General features: G+C 40.3%; 1 protein-coding gene across 2 annotated transcripts in view; it reads left to right on the forward strand.

Moving 5' to 3' along the window:
• LOC122560635 (tumor necrosis factor alpha-induced protein 8) overlaps positions 1-24,347 on the forward strand; it is a 58,609-nt gene that overhangs the window by 6,193 nt on the left and 28,069 nt on the right. The window contains exon 1 of one of the 2 annotated variants that reach the window (XM_043711489.1): positions 22,578-22,805. The exons of the other annotated variant lie outside the window; for it this stretch is intronic. Coding sequence (XP_043567424.1) covers positions 22,775-22,805 — 31 coding nt within the window. The 5' untranslated portion in view covers positions 22,578-22,774. Of the gene's footprint in view, positions 1-22,577; positions 22,806-24,347 lie in introns of those variants that run through there. 2 annotated transcript variants of the gene reach the window in all.

The raw sequence follows: 24,347 nt of genomic DNA on the forward strand, positions 1-24,347 counted from the left end.
ACAAGGGAAAAACAACCCCGCTCCTAAAGACAGAGGTAAAATAGAATAAGGTAACCACCTCCCCCCACCAACATTAACCAAACCCCTCGGCTTATATATATACACATAAATACACACACATACATATATATATATATATATATATATATACACACACACCTATCCATACATACTCACATATATACATAAAATAATAAAAAAAAAACCAACCCCAAGGGGGGGGGAGAAAATCAAATCCCTCTCCCCACCCCTCATGATAGTATTAAACAGTAAGGTAAGAAAAAAGAAAAAAAAGGGGATATAAACCAAAGCGGGGGGAAAGGCAAACCAACATCCATTATCTAAAAGAGTCCAAGAATTCCTTAGCCTTTTCTGGCGATCTGAAGTTAAGCACGGATCCTTCATGGTTAAAGCGTAGCGTCGCTGGGTAGCGTAAGGAGTATTGAATATTTAAGTCCCTTAAACGCTTCTTCGCCTCGTCGAATGCCTTCCTCATTCGGACCAGAGCTGGGGAAAAGTCCTGAAATAACATGATCTTGGGTCCTTTATAGGTCATAGCTTTGGGGTCTTTTCCAAGATTTCTAGAAGCTTCTAGGAGTATCTGCCTCTCCCTATAGATCTGCAGCCGGAACAGGACCGGGCGTGGGCGCTGGTTCGAGCCGGGCCCGCGTATTGCGACCCAGCAGGCCCATTCCACACTTACCTGGCCTGATCCAGCTTCCAGATTTAAAAGCTGTGGCAGCCACTGTTCAAGGAATGCTGTAAGCTAGCCTTCCTCTTCCTGTTCGGGAAGGCCCAGCAAATGAATATTTTTTCAACGACCTCGATTATCGAGGTCGTCAATATGATTCTCTAAGGTCCGGACTCGCTGTTCGAGAGTCCGGACCTGATCCACGGCCGATTGTGCTGTAGTTTCGGAGGTTGCGGCCTTTAGCTCCGCCCCTCTAACTCGGCGCTCGATCTCCTTAATGTCTCGGTCGTGCTTCTGCAGCGCGGCCGAGAGTGAGTCCCATCGACTTCGGGACTCCTCGAGAAAAGCATCGATCTTCGCGTCCAGCTTGGAGATCATCTCCACAAGGCTTGTCACTGTAGGTAAGTCCTCCGGGGCAGCTGTGGACGCCTCTGCTGCAGCTGGAGAGGGTGGGGGAGGGGTTCCTGCTTGCTGAGAGCTGCGGGGTCCCTCCCCTTTGGTCATTTTTACTAAATATTAGACTGTTTAAATGTAATACTAAGCAACTAATTAAATTAAACAGCTATTATGAATGATTTGGTGAGTGTGGTGGGGGTGGGTGACCCACTTTACCCAAGTCCTGGGAAGAGCACTATAGACTCAGACTTGCTGGGTTGCCGCCATCTTGGATCCCCTGATTAACTTTTTTGATGTACCAATGTACTGAACCAATGGTAGAGTATGTGCATTCTGAGTAAATTCTGAGTAATGACAAGTATGTGCATTAATCTATTTAATCCTAAGGAATTCCCTAAGAAGGGGCTAGCATATAACAATGGTAATGCACCTAGGCAAAGTGAGGACAATATCAGTGAAAACATAATTGTCTTTTATTTCTGTCAATTAAAACCCAGAGTTTGATACTTCATATAGTTACTGTGCCATGTATTCCCCCCATAGTGGAGCCACTAAATCAGAATTTTACATGTTTTTATGGTGGAGGAAACTAATGCTATCCCAATAATAACAGGGAATGCAGAGGTTATAAAAAGGGAGGAACTCAGAACAATCATCATCACTAGGAAAAAGTACTCCGATTGAAGGCAAAGTCCCTAGGGTCTGATGATGTATATACTAGGGTCCTGAAGAAAATGACAGTAGAGACAGTGGAGCTGGGGGAAGGATACCCCAAATAGAGTCTCATATATAGATTCAAACCCTTATGGATATTAATTGCAGCATATTTTTGGGAATCCTCAATTAACCACAATTGCAAGTATGCATGGCTCATGTCCAGCTTTATGAATAACAGCCCACCTGCCAGTTTTGTGTATAAATCCTTTCTGCGAGAGATTAGATATTTATTCAGCTTCGATAAATGGTTTACTGTTTGTTTAAAACCCCCACACAGGTGAATCGACCTGTCAGGCTTCATATTCGGTATGACCAATGCTGGCTGTTCCACATACATGACAATCCTTCACTTTCCAGCCTTCTGATTTCTGCCTCTGCATTTGCTGTAAGGCAAATGGCATTAGGCAAGTTTTGCAGAATCGTGGAAGTGCTTCCTGGTCAACATGCAAGGAAGCCTTGGCTCCTTTGATAGTCCCTCGACCATCCTGAAAAACTTTAAGGTATTTAATTAGGACTTCACTCAGCCAGCCATTTTCTAACTGAAAAATATTGAGCCAATCAAGGTGAATCTTTCTCAACCAGTTTCGCCCCATCAAGCTTAGGCCTGAGCATTTTACTATAATCAGTGGTAATCGAACCATCTGCTTCGGGACCCGAATCAAAGTTGTACCCTTAGTGTGCAAAAGGTTCCTCAGTATAGGTTCTCAGTCTTACCAAGTTCTTGCACAAATGTAAGGGTTGGAGTCCAGAGCAAAGTTTCTTAAAGACTGCTTTTGCAATCACTGAAACGGCTGCATATAGGTTTTGACTTCCATTAGAACCGAGTGACCATTTAACCAGATGTTTATTTTGATTGGTTCTGATTTGGATGTTGCTAAGCAATTTAACTGATGTTGATGGGCTTTTCAGGGTGTGCACTCTCTTGGATCTCAGTCTATCAGTTCTCTTACTCAATCTAGTAGGGCACATAAGCCCTGATGAAGGGCTTATGCCCAAAACGTCGATTTTCCTGCTCCTCGGATGCTGCCTGACTGGCTGTGCTTTTCCAGCATCACACTTTCAACTTTTGCTGTCTTGAGTCTGCATACCAGCAGCAATTATAATGGCTTGCCGGCCTGAATCCTGAAGAAAATGTTAACCATTTAGCCAAGGCTTCGCTTTGTTTTGGTGTTTTGCTGTGGTCTGACCTAGCGTCCCTCGGTCCAAGAAATGTCCTGACTGAGGCTACGCAATTGCCTTCAGTCAAATGGTCATAGAGTCATGCAGCACAGAAACAGACCCTTCAGTTCAATCAGTCCACGCTGAACATAATCCCAAAATAAACTAATCCCACCTGCCTGCCCTGGCCCATATCTCTCCAAACCTTTTCTATTTGTGTACTTATTCAGATGTCTTTTAAACATTGTAACTGTGCCCACATTCTCCACTTCCTTAGGAAGTTCATTGCACATGCAAACCATTCTCTGTAACTAATGTGCCCCCATGGTCTTTTTTTACATCATTCTCTTCTCACCTTAAAAATGTGCTCCCTAATCTTGAAATCCCCCATCCTGGGGAAATGACAGCTACCACTAACCCTATCTATGCCCCTCATGATTTTATAAAATTCTATACCATCAGCTCTCAACCTCCTAAGCTCCAGTGAAAAACGTCCCAGCCTGTCTTCATAAATCAAACCTTCCATATTCAACAACATTCTGGTAAATCTCTTCTGAACCCTCTCCAGCGTAATGATCTCCTTCCTATAACTGGTGTTCTGCAAGCTCAGTCCAGCTGGCGAGGGTGTCCACATATCGAAATCCCCTGCAACTCATATGCTCCACTTGCCACACCTTCCAATGACAAAGCTAGTTGTAGTGCCTTCAGCTGGGAGGCGCTTTTGCATGGTTATGTCATTAATCCCACATATCAAACGGCCTCATGAGGCTAAAGTAAAGTCACATGTCCCTGCCAGTCACCTTTAATCTAGTCAAAAATCCCAATAAGGATTCCCCTGGTTCTCAAATTGTCAAATAAAACTGAGAGTATCTCAAAAGTAGATGGGTCTTGGAGTCATAATATTCCTTAATTTAGGGGCGGCACGGTGGCACAGTGGTTAGCACTGCTGCCTCACAGCGCCAGAGACCCGGGTTCAGTTCCCGCCTCAGGCGATTCTCTGTGTGGAGTTTGCACATTCTCCCCGTGTCTGTGTGGGTTTCCTTCGGGTGCTTCAGTTTCCTCCCACAGTCCAAAAATGTGCAGGTCAGGTGAATTGGCCATGCTAAATTGCCCATAGTGTTAGGTGAAGGGGTAAATGTAGGGACATGGGTCTGGGTGGGTTGCACTTCGGTGGGTCGGTGTGGACTTGTTGGGCCGAAGGGCCTGTTTCCACACTAAGTAATCTAATCTAATCTAATCTAATCTAATTAAATCCATCAATTCTTGAAAGGTTTTAGTATCTGCTGCCTCAGGATAGTTAGGCTCATAGTAACTGAAAAACTTGCAAGCCCACATACTGTCAGAAGAATTACTCATTGCTTTTTATCTGCTCTAATGTCATTTGCTTGGAAAAAATAATGTATTCTTTTCACATACTGGGCCCAGTCTTCGATGGCAAGATTGAACAAGTCAAGCTTCCCAAATAACGGTAGGATGCCAGAAATGCTTACCCCCACTCAAAAATGACTATTGAAAGTGAATTTCTTCAGGAGCGTGCTTTTCTCTCGTCGCCAAGTCACCCTTTATTTACATGAGGCGAGTCCTTAAAACTGATTTAGCTCCCTCAGAGTTAGCTGTCAGAGTGAACAGGATGTCTGCTGCTCCTGTTTACATCCATCAGCCGGGCCTCCCTGACTGGGCAGATTAAAAGCCCTAATCAGGGAACTCCTATTCTGTGGCCCACCTGCTGACCCCATTATAATTAATATGGTGGCTGCTCTCCATGTTAGAATCTGTGGGAGATACAGGAAAATATCATGAGAACCAAACTTAGACTGCAGAAGTGTCTGTGGTGCTGAAGCTTCATTATGCACTTGAGTCTTTTGGTGTCAGAAGGGAAGGAATGCATGATATTCTTTTCCTCAACAGATCGCAAAAACTTTTTGCCCTCTTTCGGAATGTTAATCTCTCCTTTTCTGACTAGCACTTCTATGCCATCCTTGTGATATCGAAATCTCACCTTCATGGCAGTCATAATCTGGAGATTGAGCTTTCCTCCTGTTGTCAGGTCTCTTCTCTCACATTGTAAGCCCTTTTCTCCAGCAAAGACAAAGAACAGAGAGATATGTTGAATAGTTGTCAATATAACTAGGGCAGGGGCTATTCTGACAGGTCAGTAAGTGCCCTGGGCATGCATTCCTGATAAGGTCAGGAGCAGTGGGCACCATCTGTTTCCTCAGCTGGAGACTCTGCTGGAGGTTGAATACTCAGAGGCCTGTCGCGAAGGCCTGCCATTGTACTAACCTTCCCAGAGTGAAGACAATCAGTGAACCCTTTCTCGCACTGGACTCCGTTTCTATGGAGCTCAGTTTTGCTGTGGATGGTCTCAGCCAGTGCAGCCGTAGCAGCTTAGAAACATAAAGCACAGAACAATACAGAACAGGAACAGGCCCTTCGGCCCATATGTCTGCACAATCTAAACAATTGCATCTGTCTGCACATGGTCCATATTCCTCTATTCCCTGCTTATTCATGTGTTTATCTAAATGCCTGTTAAACATTGCTATTGTATCTGCTTGTACAATCTCCCCGGCAATGTGTTTCAGCATCATAGTCATAGTCACAGTTCTATAGCACTGAAAAAGGCCCATTGAGTCTGTGCTGGTCAGAAAAAAAAAACCCACCTAACTATTTGAATCCTATTTTCCAGCACTTGCCCCGTAACCGTAAATATTTTGGCAATGCAAGTGCACATCAAAGTACTTCCTAAATGTTCTGAAGATTTCTGTCTCCATCACACTTACAGGCAGTGAGTTCTAGATTCCCACAACTTTCCATCCCTCCTCTCCAACAGGAGTCATGGAAGGACCTCAATATTGGCTTCAGATAAATTAGGGATTGGGCCTCTGCCTATCTTCCTCAATTCCTGGTGCTTGCATGTCCTCCTGCAAATAGCACTCACAGTAGCATTGCTGTAATGTATTTAGAAAGGGCCCTACTACTTCAATCCTGCTTCTTTATATTTTTTTTCCCTAGAATGAGGAGACCTCCTGAATCTCCTGTTTATATTTTTTTTTTTACAAAAAACATTGACAGCTGTACACAAAAGACAGCAGTTTTACAAGGGAGGGGAGCAGCAAAGCTAGGCCCCGAACCCTACCGTTCGACCATTTTACAGGGAGAGGAGGACAAACCTCAAATCCCAGTTCCACGTGTGACAAGACAGTGACAATGACATTTATACATTAGACAATACCGTTACATACAAAAGTGCAGACAATACAGTCAATCCTGCTTCTATTACCATACAAGCAGCCTCTGATTGGCTGGAGGGCTAGATGGCCAATTTTCAGCCCTCCTTTGGAAAATAGTAAGCTGCAATTGTCCACCACCTCCTCTCCGCACTCCCCAAAATGATGCTGTTGTCTGTTTCCTGACCCCAGCAGACAAGTGCTTCCCAGAGGATGGTGAACCCTTGGAGTTGGAATTTTTTGTTGACCTCAGAGAGCTGTGGAGTTTGAGTTTATTGCCTGCATTCAAAACTAGTCACAATCTTAACTTACAAGGATATTCAAGATTAGAAAGTCCTGACATGATATCCTGAATGTGATCAAGCTTTGCTCCTGTTTCTTGAATGTTAGGTTTGAAATTCACGAAAGCAATATAATTTCATTAGTTACTTACATGTTGAATTAATTGGTGAGAGGAAAGGTTAAGAACAAAAACAGCTCCAGGAATAACTACATGCTTCCCTTTTAATAGCACACCAGCTGGATGCAAACACTTTCCAGGATTCATCAAACTTTCCATTCTGTAGTTGCTTTAATTCCAAAGGTTCTTTTCAGATTTTATTTTAATCACCATCCTCTTGCAGAAATCTAAACTTCATTTGCTTACAAAGAAGGTACAACTTTATCATATCCATGACATCTTTCTGTTGGTATAGATGTTATTACCATTAGTTTTTACCTCACAAATCAGGAAAGATGGAAAATTACTGTGGCATTGGTGATATCATTGGAATACAAGTGTGAAATATTAATCCTGAAGCAGTGAGAGATTAGGAATTAAGAAGGAATTGATAGGTGGATAGAGAAAACATTTTTCCACTGATTCAGAATTGCAGGAAAAGGGATTGTAAACTTGAAAAGTAAACACTGATTTGAAGACAGAAAATAATAAACACTTCTCCATGAAAAATGTGGAAGATATGTGGAACTCTTACCCTTAAACTAAAGAACAGATTTGTGTTCAATAAGTAATTATAAATCTCGGATTGTTATGAGATTGGTGTTAGCCATAAGTATTAGGAGATGTGAAGCCATGGCAGGCAGTGAGAACTATGATCGAAATCATCTATGATCTCCAGAAATTTACAAGTTACTTTCAGACAGGGTAACAGCTGATGGACCTGTAACTCAGAGAATATCATGCAGTTAATGGTGTGCATGTACGCTGGTCTGTCAGTCTGCCTACACTGTAGTTTTATAGGTGGCACAGGAGGTATTGCTGATCTACCAGCCCATGGTCCAATTGATGCCTTTAAGTCGGCAATGAAGAGCCAAATCCCACCTTTGCTTACAAATCAAAGGATGACAAGAGAGATCTCTGCACAACATGTGATTTTAGATTGATAAATTCTTGGTGTCACAAGGAATTAAGGGCTACGGGGAGAATGTGGGTAAGTGGAGTTAAAATGTCCATCAGCCATGATTGAATGGCGGAGTGGACTCGATGGGCCGAATGGCCTTACTTCCACTCCTGTGTCTTATGATCTTAGGGTCTTATGTAGTCAAACAGGTTTATCTTGTCGGTTGCCAGACAGTGAAAAAGATATTGCACATGTTGGGGGTGGTTGGGAGGTGAGGCTAGTCTCTCTCCTGTGCCAACTGGACCAACCTCCCACAGTAACTCCTCCACTGCCTCATGTCCTTTCTGGTCTGTGCCCCATCCATATAGCTGGTCTTGCTAACATGGTTGTAATCACCTTCCTGATTGACCTTGGTTTGGGATTGTTGATAATTCCTCAACCTGTCTGGCCTCCTGCAATACCAGCAATAGCCACCAAACAAACAAGGTGCAGAACTCAGGGGCTGATTGGCCTATTGCTGTTTTTGTGTCACTGTGTTCAAATCCTACTATGCCTTTCGAGAGTTCAAATTAAGTACTTTGGAAATCTAATCTGGGAAATATAAAATCAGTACCAATAAGAGTGACCATAAAGCTATCAGGTTGTTCTAAAAACTGACTGGTTCATTAGTGGACTTTCGAGAAAGAAACATGTTGTCCTTAGTCTGACTGCTTTGTATAGAACTCCATATACCAAAATTACTCTTTGAGTGGATCTTCCAACTGCCCTCTAGCAAATTATCTAGCAAGAAGCTTAGTTGTTTCATGCCATTACTGGTGGTTTAAGTAGGGCAATAAACACTTTGTAGAATATAATACAATTATACAATGCAATTCAATACATCACAGGAACAGGCCCTTTGGCCCATTAAGCCTGCACTGATTCTATTCCTCATTTAGACCCCCTACTTATTGCCCATGTGCTATTTCTGTTTCTCTGCCTTCCATTCATGTGATTATCAAGATACACCTTAAACATCAGCAACGTTTTGGCTACCACTACCACCACTGGCAGTGCATTCCAGGCACCCACCACCCTTTGTGTAAAAACAATTTCCCCACACTTCTTCTCCAAACTTTCCCCTTCTGACCTTGAACTTGTACCCTCTTATAGTTGAACTTTCCACCCTGGGAAAAAGCTTCTGACTATGCCTCATCATTTTGTAAACTTTCAACTGGCACTCCTCAGCCTCCACCTTTCCAGGGAAAAGAATCCAAGTTTGCCCAACCTCTCCTCATAATAAAACCCTCCAGACCAGGAAACATCCTGGTGAACCATCTTTGCACCTTCTCCAAAGCATTCTCGATTCCTGATGAAGGGCTTATGCCTGAAACATTGATTCTTCTGCTCCTCGGATGCTGCCTGACCTGCTGTGCTTTTCCAGCACCATACTCTCAATCACCTTCCCCAAAGCATCCACATTCTTTTCGGTCAGGTTGCAACCAGAACTGCATGCAATATTCTAAATGTGACCTAACTAAAGTTTTATAGAGTTGTAACATAACTTGTTGACTTTTATATTTGGTGCCTTGGCCAATGAAGGCAAGGGTGCTGTATGCCTTCTTGACCACCTCATCCAGCAATGTTGCCGCTTGCACGGTCAGGATTTTCTGTACGCCCAGATCCCTCTGTATGTCAATGCCTCTCAGGCATAATTTGCACCTGTATTTAATCTTCCAAAGTGCATCACCTCACATTTATCCGCATTAAAATCCATCTGCCATTTCTCTGCCCAAATCTGCAATCTACCTGTATCTCACTGTATTTTTTGACAATCCTTCTCACTAACTGCAACTCTGCTAATTTTGGTGTTGTTGGCAAACTTACTAATCAGACTACCAACATTTTCTTCCAGATCATTTATGTTATAAAGATCAAAGGCCTCAGCTCTGATTCTTGCGAAACACCATCAGTTAATGATTTCCATTCCGAAAAGCACCCTTCCATTGCTATTCTCTGTCTTCTATGACCAAGCCATTTTGTATCCATCTAGCCAGCTCACCCTGGATCTTATGAGACTGTACTATCTGTACCAGCATGTGATGAGGTACCTTATCAACTGTCTAACTTAAGTCCATGTAGAAAACATCACTGCCCTTTCCTCATCAATCATTCTCATCACTTTCTCAAAAACTCAATCAAGTTGTGAAAAATAAAATTTCACTCACAAACCCATGCTGCCTATTGATAACCAGTCCATTCACTTCCAAATGTGAATAAATCCTGTGTCTCATTAGCTTCTCCAACAGCTTGCCCACCAAGTCAGGGTCACTGGCAAGTAATTACCTGGATTATCTCTGTTTCCCTTCTTAAACATAGGAACAACACTGGCAATGCTGCAGTCCTCTGGAAACTTGCCTGAGGCTAAAGAGGATGCAAAGATATCTGTTAACTCCCCAGCTATTTCTTCCCTTGCCCCCCATAGTATCTTTGGATAGATCCTATCAAGTTTGAGAACTTGTCTCACTTAATGTAGTTCAAGACACCCAACACTTCCTCCTTTCTGGGCAAAAAGATAAGGTACTGTTTTGATAGTGTGTGCTAGTGTGTAGTAATTTGGAGGCAGTCTATACTTTTAGCAGTATATTCTACCATAGCTTTAATAGATGTAAATGGAAGAACCACTGGGTCGTCTAGCAGATAATCTGAATCCAATTTCTTATTCAGAGAATTATATTATTTTAAAGAAGTCATAACATTTACAGTATTAGAAGGCCTGTCAAATTAGAAAATATGTATCAGTGAGCTGTCATAGTGTTTTTTCAGGTTACCAAAATGAATACTGAATCCAAAAACCAGACAATTGAAATAAATGCTTGAAGTTATGTTTTTGTATCACAGTTTTTAATAGGTCTTGATAATTTGTAATATTTAACTTTGAATTGCTCCCACGCTGTAAAGCATTGTTGAAATTGTAGACTGGCAAAATCCAACTGGTGTTCAGTTTGTGTCTTACAAAATATTTTAGAAAATATTAAACAAAACCCCTCCCAGATCACATTTCTGTGTGGCATTTTAGATTTACTGCTCCACCAGGAAAAAGGTTTTACAGATATTCATTGGGAAGGATGTTGACTCTTTTAATCAATAAATAAAATTCATTCTGGTTTTTCATGACACTTTTGACTTAGCACTTGACAGGTTAACTAGTCAGGTTCAGGTGTGTAGAAAACATCACTGTGAGTAAATATATTGGTAGCTGCAAACTGCGGTTGTATGCCAAAATACCAACTTAGCTAGAGATTTATGATATTAATGAACATGTAGTCAATTAAATCAGAGAAGACTAATCATTTGCCAAATAACTTTTAAACAGCAGTTTATCTTTCATAACCTGCCATATAGAAATGCTTTGTCAAAATTGATTTTTTTAAAAATTTAAAATAATTAATTTGCCTGTTTTAAAAAAAAGTTTTTCTGTCAGTATTTATCTTCTATTTAATAACTGACAAATAGGTAGTCTGGAGGAAGTATTCTCAAAGTAAAGTTCCCCAAAATCGAATAATTGAGACAACTTTCCTGCTAACATCTGTTTAACTGAAAATGAAATAATTGAGTCAATAATTTAACAATGTCAACAATGAAATACACATCAGATGATTTTCAGTTGTAAAATGATATTTCTTAAGCAATTTTCTAACACATTGAATTAATATGACATCTGTCAGGTTCATTATTAATTTTGCTCATTCTGTTTGGCAACATTCCTAAAGGTAGTTTTACATTTTTGAAATGTTTAAAATAACAAGATTGTGTAATATAGTTGTTTCTCCTGTTGTGCAAGGAGATCAGATTGCCATCCTACATGGCAGCCTGAAAGTAGGTCATAGCAACAAAAATGTCATATATAATTCCCTTTTGATAAGGATGTCATTTTCCAGCCATGATAATTATCTAAGCAAAGCATACATTCAAATTCTGCACTGCCTGAGAGTACAATAAAGGTTCTTTCTCCTTGCCTGAGGCATGGTGACCCAATGGTTAAACCAACACCAGTCATCTCTCTCTCTAATGAGAAGGTAACCTTACAGTACTATAAGGGACAATGGTTACTTTTAAAACCTGGCTTTTGTGGCATAATGGTAGTGTCCCTACTTCTGGGGTCAAGAAGGTCCGGGTTCAAGTTTTTACTTTCCCCAGGCATTTGTCACAATTTATCTGTACAGGTTGATTAAAGATATCTACTTTTAGACAACATCATATGTATTTAGTTTTGCGTATGTGCAGCTTCCTGTTTCAAAACGGAAGCTAAGACGTCAGACCTAAAGAAATTAATACATTACTGGTGCTTTCCTGCTTTAAGCTGGACATAAAACATCCCATGATACCATTGAAGAAGTGAATGAGAGTTTTATCACTATCCAAGCCAATATTTATTCCTCAACATACATCACTAAGGCAGGTTATTTCTTAATTTGCCTCATTGCCACTTTTGGGAATTACAATGTTCAATTTGGGATCTTTCTCTATGTTCTAACAAGTACTACACTTCAATGTTTATATAAAGTACATTGGAACATCCAAGATTGTGAAAAACCTCCGAAAAATGAATGTGACTCATGTTGAAAATAGTGTTTAATGAAAATAGGCATGCGAGCATGATCAGGAGCTACACAACCTGGTTGGCCGTGGCTGATAAAAAGCCATAACCATACAGTTACGCATTGTCACTGTTACCCAACAATGATTGTAGGAACTTGTTTCACAAGTTCTGAGTCTTCAGGAGATCAAATGCATGTCAATGTCACCTGTGGAAAATTCTTGCATCTATTTTGCCAATATAAGGCTGAATAAATAGATAGACAGGTTTTGATTAGGTGCAATTTTAGCTCATTCTCCACTTGCATCCAGGCAAGCTGTTGTGTTGACTGAAGGAAATAGTGGGCTGGCAGACAGGGTCACTTTCTTCACAGGACCAGCTCCAGTTCAGCAACTAGACTATAGCAGCAATCCTAACCCCACAATTACCCTTATCTGAGGACCTTTTAGAGGGGAAGGCAAATGAAATGCTTAAAAATTTGAAACCCACTTGCTGATAAAATGCCTCCTAAGATACCATTTTCGGAGGTTTGCAGGGCCAGCAAGTCACCTACTCGAATTTAAATATGTGAATAAGACTGCATACCTCCAATCCATGATTTTCATAGTCTTATAGACCTTGACAATGACAGATTTGGTTTCTGAGGGCTTGGGAAAGCTGTCAGCTGAAGGGAGCTAAGTGCCACCAAACTTATTATTCATTATCATTCATGGGACGTGGCTGTGCTAGCATTTCTAGTTTCCCTTGAGAAGGTGATGGTCATCTGGTGTCTTGACCGCTGCAGTCCATTTGCTATAGATAGACCTAGTATGCTGTTAGATAGGAAATTGCAAGACTTTGATCTAGAAACATTAAAGGAATAGTAATATATTTCCAAGTCAGGATGATGAGTGGTTGGAGTAGAATTTGCAAGCTTCATGAATATATGCTTATGTTTTTTTTTCACAGCCCCATGGTTCACCAGGGATGTGTGGCTCCTGGTCATTTTGCATGCCTATATTCATAAAACATTAGCAACATGAGTCACGTTCATTTTTAGGAGATGTTCCTAAAATGGTTGTGGTTTTGGAAGTTGCTTTCTAAGGACCTTTGGTGAATTTCTACAGTGCATCTTGTAGATAATACACACTCCTGGGACATGCCAAACAGTGACACGCATGAGAATTCCTGGAAGCATGGCATTCCAACCGAACTCTATCACCAAAGACATTGACTTGGATCCCATTTACCGCCCCTGAGAAAAAGAACAGGAAATGACATCACCGCAGGAAATGACATCACGGCCCAAGGAAACCTAAGCACGTAAATAAAAAGCAGGCCATATGACCAGTGCTTCATCCGGAAGCTCACTGATAATGTTACTTAGTATGGTGACGAAATGTCTGAAAATGTATCTTCCAGCTCAGCGAGCAAACCTACATCCAGTACACACTGCTGTTATTGAGCATCAGTGGTGGAGAGAGTGGATGTTTGTGAATGTTGTGCCAATCAACAGGCTGCTTTGTCCTGGATGATGTCAAGCTTCTTGTGTGTTGTTGAAGCTTCAGTCTTCAGGAGGGTATTCCATCACACTCCTGACTTATGCCTTGTTGATGGTTTTGGGGAGTCAGGAAGTGAGTTACTGTCCTCTCCTCTGACCTGCTCTTGCAACCACAATCTTTATTTAGTGAGTCCAGTTCAGTTTCTAGTCAGTGTTAACTCCCAGGATGTTGATAGGGGCAGATTCATTGGTAGTAACACCATTGAATGTCAAGGGGAGGTGGTTAGATTATTTCTTATTGAATATGATTATTATTGGCACAAATGTTGTAGGCACCTATAAGAGGACATCAAGGTATTTCACAAGGGTGAATAGGTCTGGTTTTTTTGTCTTCTTGATGTATTCTTGATAATCATAGGGATTTAGAGATTGGGAGTCTGAAATGGAAGTACTGTTAAGGAATTGGGGAATCCATTTTGGGTTAGGGAAGTCCATTTCACTTCAAGCAAAGTCTTGCTCCTTCTTGTTGTACGAAATAGACCTAGTCTCTGAGGAAGGGTCACTATACCCAAAATGGTAATTCTAATTTCTCATCACCAATGCTGCCAGACCTGCTGAGATTTTCCAGCAATTTTTGTTTTAGTTAGATCTAGCCTCCTTCCCTTCCTCCTCATCTGGATCCCAGTAAGTACTGGCTGGGCTATTGGAACTACAAGGTTGTGGACAACATAATGTACACCATCACAAACATGAACACCCTCCCTGAGTTATTTAATTAACAATAACTTTGCTTAAAGAGATTGATGGCTTGCTCCATGTTGTGGTTGGCCCCATGGTTTTCCTTGAAGGCCCTCCAACAGTGCATTATGGATTGATAGCAGGGGTTCATGATCCATTGTTAGTGAGGTGGCCATTAATTCTGAGCAGCCATTATGCAACATGTCTCGCAAACCCAAAGATATAGAGGACTGTTACAAAATAAAAACTTCACGGTTGCTACAAGGATAGCAATGTTTTATGAGATGAACTTCTTAGTCTTATCTCACACTAACTGTACTTTGGGAGAGTGGTAGCCCTTGTGGTTGTGGTAATGCACCCTGTTGATATGGAACTACAGAATCACATGCATGAGGTTGATGGCATCCTACCCACTGGGAGGTTCACTTTCCTTATGAAGCTAACGGCCTTTCATTATGTTAACATAAGAGAGGGGAATAAATGCCCTCTCCTCTTTATACATTGCCTTTGTCATCTGCATAATGCTTGTTTACACAGAGATCTGAGACACACTGATGCAGCCTACTATTGCCTGGAAGAAGCCCACAGTATTGAAGTTACGATTAGATTAGATTAGCTACAGTATGGAAACAGGCCCTTCAGCCCAACAAGTCCACACTGAACCTCCGAAGAGTAACCCACTCAGACCCATTCCCTGACCTTACATTTATCCCTGACTAATGCACCTAACACGATGGGCAATTTAGCATCGCCAATTCACCTAACCTGCACATCTTGGATTGTGGGAGGAAACCGGAGCACCCAGAAGAAACCCACGCAGATACTGGGAGAATGTGCAAACTCCACATTGACAGTCACCCGAGGCCGGAATGGAACCCGGGTCCCTGGCGCCGTGAGGCAGCAGTGATAACCACGGAGCCACCATGCCATTATGTGATGGCTTTTATGGCCAATAGGAAGGCACTCCTCATCCTGGTTTGAGATTCCAGATTATCATGGAGCATATCTGCATTATTAACTCCTGAATCCAGCATTTAAGTGTTTTTTTCTTTTTTTATAAAGTCAAAGCTGTTTGTCTTCCATTCTTCAGGACTAACATGCATGACCAAACTTAAAAACAGAGCATTAATTTATACAGCATGATGACTTTTTTTTGGACTATAGTCAGTCTTGAGATATTACAAGTATTGTTGAAAGTCAATCCCCACGAGGAGACCAGGCAGCTATACTCTGATTATTCAAGGCATTTTCTTGGGGAAATGGTAGTCTCCATTCTTCTTTTGCCTAAAAGAGAAGTGTTCTGTGTGAATATTGTAGTTTCCAGCTTGCACTCTGCAAACCTGACTGATAATCGTATCTAGTGTAATTCTTAGCTCCATCAGGAATATTTGGTAATAGCAAATAGCAAAATCACATTAATTTTGGATCGTGTATTTTGAGATTTGCAAGTTGAAGTTTGTTGAGCACTGTCGACATACTGCCTGCTGTCGATTTTCAAAGAGACGAGTCTTTTCAATCCGACTGCAGGTCAGGAAACTAAAAAAAAATTCAAATGTTAATTTTGGCAGGCCATGTGCTGCTGATCTTGCAAGGCTGATCCTCCTCCTGACTGTCAATATTAAAGGCAATGCCCGCTGCCGTGTCACTTGTCAGCTGCAGTTTCTATTTCCTTCAATGTGTTTGGCACTTTGTAGTTAGATCTTCCCTCTCTGCAGTTCCAGTTGTTGTGTTGTTGGTTAAAAATGTATGGAAATACTCATGTTGATGACTTTTGCTAGAAGATGAATAAGAAAGCATTAGAGGGATATGAGCCAAAATCAAGCAAAAGGGATTAGTTTAGTTTGGAAAACCTGATCAGTTTAGATGGGTTGGACAGCAGTAAGACTCTATCATAGGTAAAAGAATATAGTGATGAATTGTTCAGATGTAAAATAAGGTGGGGAGTAGTGGAGCCATGCTGATGGGGAGATGATTCTCTGAGGAGAAGTGGAGTCAGATTAAGTGCTTTTAGCACTATGTCTTTTATCCCTGTCTCCTCCTCTTCCTCCTGCTGAATCCAGTGCATTTTGTTCTCTGAATAAACTAGCCTCATCAAATAAAAATGATGCACACATGAATAAAGTGAAACAAATGTAATATGAAATATTTACAGTTGAAAATTAATGTTAAAAATTATTCTCACCACCTTTGTCATCTCCAGTTTGATGTTAATGACAATGGAGCTGGGCAGAAAAGTTGTGGCCGTAATGAAAGCTTCTCAGTTTATTAAATAGGCTCTTTTATAATTTGCCCAAAGCTGCTGCATTATCGGCCGATATCAGGTTTCACTACTTTAAAGCTTCTCCAGCATATATGTCCCACGTTTGGCACCAGTACTTCAAGTTTAAGTTGTAATTGTGTGGGAAATGGGGTAAAGTAAAAGTGTGGAAGTGGTGCATACATCCTGTTAAGTCATTGAAAACAACATATTGTTCACAAAATCCTCCCCTAATCTCCAGCCAAGATTTACAGAACTTGTCCAAAATGAGCCTGAATATGTGATTGACTAACATCATAATGCAGCACTTCCTGAAACCTCCTATCATGCCTGCTGTGATCATACAGGTGCCCTTCCTAGCATGGGACCTCATGGCCCATGCCAGAAAGAACAAGAAGCTTTCTGCAGACTATTTTCTATTTCACACTTACCATAGTGCTGACAATAATAACATCATGGGTCTCAATTTGCAACCAGAGCTCTGTGGCACGTAGTGAAATCCTATTTAGATTCAATCTTGTTATTCCTAAATTTATACTCAATAGCTTTCAAGAGTTTCCCACTTCCCTTTATGATTCACCTTTTCCAATGCCTTCTAAATTGTACTTCATCAAAGGGATTTTGGAAATCTAGATCTGTAACTTTGAAAAGACAATCAGCATCTGAATTCCTCAAATAATTCATAATTAACTGAGCAGGATCTCCATTTCCTGCAGTTAGATTGGCGATCTCAAATTACCACTAAATAAATATAAGTTATGTACCATATCATGCAAATGTCCAACTGTTGCGTAACAAGGATGTCATATTCATGGGCCTGTAACCCTTATTGTTACCCTTATTAAACAGCAGGCTGATATGAGCAATGTTTCAAACACTGGAGCCAATCCTGATATTAATTACTTTTTTCAAATGTGTCAGTGACTTCCTTATGACCTTCTATAATCCTAAAGAGAAGATGCAACAGTGTTGTGAATTTTAGGTAGCAGCTTGTGAAGACAATTTCTTTACTTAATTTGATTGAAATAATCCGAACTGCACATCCATCCAGAACAACCTAGCACAGCTTCAATTTGAAAATATTTCAGAATACATATTCAGATCAGCTTTCATGTCTATAGCACATATCTAACTTACCTCAACCAGTCAATTCGATTCGGCCAAATATAATCTTCTAAATTGTTTTCTGACTCCTAAAACAATGGGGAGGAAACTTTCCCATCGCTTTAATTGACTATTTGTATACTTTTCCAATACCTTAACTGTTTTCCCAATGCTTACTTAAGTAATTCTTAACAGTTCTTCATAATTGTCCTACTCTCTTGACTGCCAATTCCTTTTTCTCATGTTTAGGCGAGAAGGTGGGGTGGTGCTCTGAAGTAATTTATCAACATGTTTCTTAAATAATTATTAGGTTTCATTTTACTATAAATTCTCATTTTAAGCCATATTTTCCAGTTCAGCAGCACAGATTTAAATGTCCTACATTTTTACTTTTTAAACAAACTGTCAGCTTGTAACGGATGCCAAAGACTAATTTTGGGCCAATAATCCTACTAAATTCAGCCCTTTGACTCTGCTAACTAATATATGTCAATATTGAGCATAAAACAAGGTACATCTGTAAGGTTTTATCCTTTGCTACCAAATTCAGATTGATCAAGACAAGATCTCACCAGGTATCATCTATTCTTGTGTCTAATTCCTATACTGAAGCATTTACTTCTGCAATACAGCATTTTATTTTCAATACTTTTCACATTAGGTATAGCAATAATTCAGGAGATTCATATCTCATCTGGTCTTCCTCAATGTAACTTATCAAGTTCCCCCTTACCAGATAAAGTTTCATTAGCAGCAGTTATGTTGTCAGCACAAGCCTAAAAGAAACTACATGTAGCATTAACCTTGATACCAAGTATTGTAAATATCTCCCAAAAATCTTTCTAGCATTCTGTCCATCCTATCCTCTCTCAACCAGTTTAAATACATTTTGAAACTTAACTTCCCGTGCAAAAGATACCCATCTGCACTTAAATAACATGGGACCAATGCTGATTCACAAGTAGCTCTTCGAAAGTCTATCTGATGTTGTCTTTCAAAGCAATGTTGACCCCTTCCCATGCAGTTTAACTGAGTAGAGTAGTACACGAAGGTACATGCCAAGTGTGCCTCAAACTGTTGAAAGAGTATAATCATAATATCAAAGACTGTGGATTTAAAATCCGCTCAACAAAAGTTTGATGCTGTATTGTAGAAAGTTGCTGGACGTTTTTGCTGTCCACAGGCAGGCAGAAAGTAACATCTTACACAGATATATTGTAGTAGTTGCTGTGACACTTGTGCTGTCATCTGGGCAAGACTGACCAAAATGCAGGCAGCAGGCATGTCCTCTGCTTGGACGAAGTGGAAAGCGAGCTCTCCTTAAAAGGCTTCACCAACAAAGGATCTTCTGGGACTGGAATATGCTGCAATGAGCCTAAAGCAGGAGTTGAGAAGATAGGAATGTAGGAACATGATAGGCAATTCAGTCCCTCAGGCCTGTTCCACCATTTAATGAAATCAAGGCTGATATGTGGCGTAACTCCGTATACTTGCCATATCCCTCAATACCTTTGTTTAATGAAATGTATCTCTCTCAGAGTTAAAATTAACAACTGATCCAGCATCCATAGCCATTTGTTGAAGAGAGTTCCAAACATCTACCACCATAAGTGTATATAAATGCTTCTTCACATTTATCTCCTGAATGGGCTGGCCCTAATTATCAGACTATGCCCCCTATTTTGAAAATCCCCAACCAGTGCAAAGAGTTTGTCTTTATCAGCCTGTGTTTTCCTGTTAATATCTCTCACACTTCTATTGTATCACCCCTTAATCTTCAAAATTCTAGAGAAAACAGGCCTAAAGTATATAATTGCTCTTCGAAACCTAACCTTGGAAGTCCAGGTATTGTTTTTATAAACATTCTTTGTTCTCCCCCACAAGACCAATATATTCTTCATTCTTCATTTACAAAGCAGTTAATGATGGAGATATTCTCCCTCTTTCATGATAACCTTGAACCAGGGTGAGGAACACCTTCCTATTACCTGTGAAAGTCATCCCAATACGTAATTTCAGTACAACAGGCCTCTTCCAGGCAGTAGCAGGCTGCATCAGTGTGACTCAGATCACTGTGCATCAAGCAGATGACAATCCACTTTGTAATGTTGTAGATGACAAACGCTTCATGCAAGATGTTCTGAACATACAGTCTGACCATTAGGAACGTTTGTCTTATTGATACCTGGAATTCATGACAGAAAGCATTTTAGTAAACATAGCACCCAGTGTTTTGTCCTAACAAGACCCCTTTGTGTGTGAATGTTCTGTGCACATCCACAATGTACTGAGCTGAACTTTGTGTTACTTTCTGAGTTTGTGTCCCTGTCTGCTAGGAGTCAATGAAGAAGTTGCTGGAAAACTGCCATCCTAATGGCACATCCAGAGCACTAGACATACATACAAGTCATTCCTCCATATCTGTGAGGGTTCTGTTCCTGACAATGCCTCTGAATGATGAACTCCACAAATGGGGAGCTTGTTTAAAAATAGGTTAATTATCATTGATACATGATTTTTGCCCCAGATGTTGGCATAGATAGACAAATTTACAATTTGTGGTTTTGATCTTATAGAGGATTTACTATACTGTATTTAATTTCAGGAAATTATGCATGTGTGCTTCAGAGTGGAAACTTCTGGGTACCTATTCTCAGAGCCTTACAGAAACAGCGAGAAGCCACTTTTTCTTAATTCTGTTCTCCTTTATAAAATCCATCAAAATGGGCAGTTTGCTGCTCATCATTACTTTGTTTACTGCAGCTAGTTGGGCTCACATAGAATGGCGATGGTGAGCTGGAGAGAGTTATTGCACCAGAATAAGTTTCTCTTCAGCAGACGTGTGTTTTGATTTTCAGTATCTGTCTAGAATGGGTCCTGCTGAATGGAATTTAATGGTTGTACTGATTTACGTAACCATTTCGATCACTACTTTTAATGTGAATTTCTCATTCAAATAGATGTTTCTTTCAGAATTTGTATTCAAAAATTTCTCTTCCATGTGCTACTGCATCATAAGTTGTTTTGTTGTGGTAAAAAATCTAAAATTGCTTTGTTTGAAGAGTTAGACAGCTTTTAAAGACACAAATGGATTTGCTTTGAAAATAAATGTGGGCATACCCTCAGATGAAAAATGTAGTTACACTGCTTCTTACAGATCAAACATTGAATATTTGACATTATTTTCCCTACAATATCTGGTATATACCTTAAAATGAATCAACAAGTGAAAACATTTACAATTTAGATGCCTTCAATTATCTCAGCTGCATTCAGCCATGCTTTCTGCTTATATTACACCCAGGAATAGCATCAGAAAACAAAACAAATAGCCTGATTAATCAATTTGTGGTCCATTCTCAAAACAGAATTCCTCGGCCAAATAAGCATTTTACAAACCAAAATAAAAATGGATGACTAATGTGACAATGGTCAAATTGGAATTGACAGCTTCTAAATCCCCAAAATCTTGCTCTTGTATATTGTAATGATCCTGCCAAGAAACTTTGGTTTAAATTTGTCATTAGAGGATTGAGGTATGAAATGGTCTAACTTAAGAGAGTTTGAAGCTCAATGCACCATTCTAACAAATTCCAGACCAGACTATAAGACTGGTGTATGAGTAAATGTACAATGTTAAACCTTTATCTGTTTTTCACAATGCAAAGAAATAAATGTGCAGGTCAGGTGAATTGGCCATTCTAAGTTGCCCATAGTATTAGGTGCATCAGTCAGAGGAAAATGGGTCTGGGTGAGTTCCTCTTCGGAGGGTCGGTGTGGACTTGTTGAGCTGAAGGGCCTGTTTCCACACTAAGGAATCTAATCTTAAAAACTGCCAGGCAATGTGGTTCCACCAGCGATTTCCTCAGAGAGGATGGGGCCAGATTTAAAATGGGCGGCATGGTAGCTCAGTGGTTAGCACTGCTGCCTCACAGCGCCAGGGACCCGAGTTCAATTCCCGCCTCAGGCAGTCTGTGTGGAGTTTGCACATTCTCCCCATGTCTGCGTGGGTTTCCTCTGGGTGCTCCAGTTTCCTTCCATATCCAAAGATGTGCAGGTTAGGTGAATTGGCCATGCTAAATTGCCCATAGTGTTAGGTGCATTAGTCAGGGGTAAATGTAGGGGAATGGGTCTGGATGGGTTGCTCTTCTGAGGGTCGGTGTGAACTTGTTGGGCCGAAGGACCTGTTTCCACACTGTAGGGAATCTAACCTAATAGGTCGGTATGTGCTTTGAATAATGAATGAACTGGGATAATACCTTTGTTAATAAACTGAATATTCTAACATGTTCACTACTATTAATATACAGCACATTTTCAATCAAAATATGTTATTGCACACCAGCATTATAATGCTTGTTTAATTTGGTGTGAGCTCTTGAATCATGTGGCATAATTTTAACAGAACCTGCTTGGCAGGAAATTGAACAGACCACTCTCAACAGTAAGTAAAACCAGACCGTGTACAACAAGGGTATCAAATCCAATCATGCTGCTTGGTAGATTAAAATCACTGCATAGTTAGAAAATGGGAAGAAATAAACCTTTTTCAGTGATTGACAGAATGGCTATCATTAGTGAACAAAATTGATTGGAATTTAGTATTTGAGTTCCTACAGATTGTGGGGAGGAATGCTGTTGTGTTTCCAAGTGGTTTTGGCTGGGTGATATTAGGTGTGGTGTAAGTTAGCTATAAAAGAATGTGATCTATTTCCTTGCAAATTGTTAAGTGCCTTTTCTGCAGTAATGAAACTACTAAAGTAAGACACAACTTGCTGTGTTCTCTGGCTGGCCTCTCACATGTTTGAAGAGATGAGTGCAAACACGTTGATTTGACTCCACCCTAGTGAGTTAGAGAGGGAGGATCATTTAAGAATTATGAAGTAAAAGTTGGCATAACTAACTGAGAAATCATTGTTTTTTGAACACTTCCTTGAAGAAGGCGGTCAAAAAGGGGCAGGAAGTTCCTGATTTTAGTTTTCATGTGCTTTTCTGGCTGTTTTGAGTGCGCACAACTTAGGAAGATCTAGCGTTTCCAGCCTGAAATTGTGTGTGACTACTCTTCATTTAATTTCATTTTTACAATGGAGTCAACAACTGATGAGTTGAATGAAGGTATGCTGTCTCTTTTAGCTGGAGTTTGCAGATGATGCAAATATATAAATATAAAAAATGTGAAATATTTCTGAGTCTGAATTTCTGCAGTTGGGGTACTTAAACCTTTAATTTTAGAAAGATCTCTGAGAAAGTGTATTGTGGATGAAGTTATTTCATGATTTTTAATATATTTTGCTGCTGGTAAATTTTTTCTTTGCTCAGTGGCAGGGGAAAGATGCATTGAACTTTGGCAGCATTTCAATGTGATGGCATTGTTTCAAACAAAGGTTCATTCCTTCAGTGAATTTCTGTAATATCAGTAATGTTGTGTGGAACTAGTGCTTAAAAATTATAATAGAATAAAAGACTTGAAACATGATGTTTCTTAGAATCTAACTATTTATTTAATAGAAGTGTTTTACTTAGAGAAATGTGTACTGCAGCAAGACAATCCTCTTGTATGGCGACATTAACATTTTGGTAATACCCAGTTATAAATCACAATTTTCCAGGCTTTTAGATATTCTTGTTTCTTTTAAATTAAATAGCAGGATGCACAGTATTGCTACAGCTTCACAGGGCCCTTTACTTTTGGGTTGGAAAATGGCAAATGGTGGTGCTGTGCTTCAATAATGTACATTGAATATTAATACTAAAGGTCAGATGGAAAGATACCAGTCTGGCAGTTCAATTAATCAGCTTTCAAATTCCAAATGCTATAAAGAACTGATTGTCCTGTCAGCCTTTTTAAACGAAATAAGTAAAACAAGAATTGAAGGCTGTGTAAGTGTGGAGCTCATTTTACTCTCCAGCTCCCTGCTGTCACTGCTGAGGAACATTGTTAAGAGCAGTCTAGGTTACACAAGGCAACTGTGTAAAGATAAACTTTGGAATTTGTGCTGCACTTGACCATTAAAAGTTCGACTGTTATTTGAAAGTTGTTTTCTGTATGTGCTGTGATTTCTTTGGCTAATGTTTTACAAGTTCAAGTTCTACAGTTTTAAACGTTTAGCAAAAACACTAACTTCTTCATGTGCAAGGCTGAAATATATTACTTGAGAAGTAACACCATTTGTGAAGGGGTTACTGGATGGCTGGCTTTCTCCATCAATACCAACTGCTTTGCAGTCAATTGGCTCGAGGCATGATGTCCACCCTCACTTTCGTCTATACCCAGAACCCACAGAGCAGGGTCTAACAGCAGAGACGAGAGTGGAAGTAGTGTGGATGTGTGTGAAAGATAGGGTGGATGTGCCTTGTGATGAAAAAGCCAATTGGGCATGTGTCACTGGGGAGGGAGTGGAAGCATCTGATCTGTAAAGGGTGACAGTTATACAGGCGACCCTATTTTCCATCCTGGGCAATATAATCAGCCAGACATCCCTCTTCACTATCCCTGCAACCCACTCTCCTTGAACTCCCTCTGCTGCCAGAGAATTGTAGCCAGGCAAGAAATGGTCATTAAGTGAACAATAATTGCCCCCCCGGGCTATCGCTGAAAAAGGTGACATTTTGTTGAAGCTTTAATCTTGCACTCATCAAGGCAATTTGCAAGAATAC

This window comes from Chiloscyllium plagiosum, chromosome 2, assembly GCF_004010195.1.
Source record: "Chiloscyllium plagiosum isolate BGI_BamShark_2017 chromosome 2, ASM401019v2, whole genome shotgun sequence".
NCBI classification, from domain to species: domain Eukaryota; kingdom Metazoa; phylum Chordata; class Chondrichthyes; order Orectolobiformes; family Hemiscylliidae; genus Chiloscyllium; species Chiloscyllium plagiosum.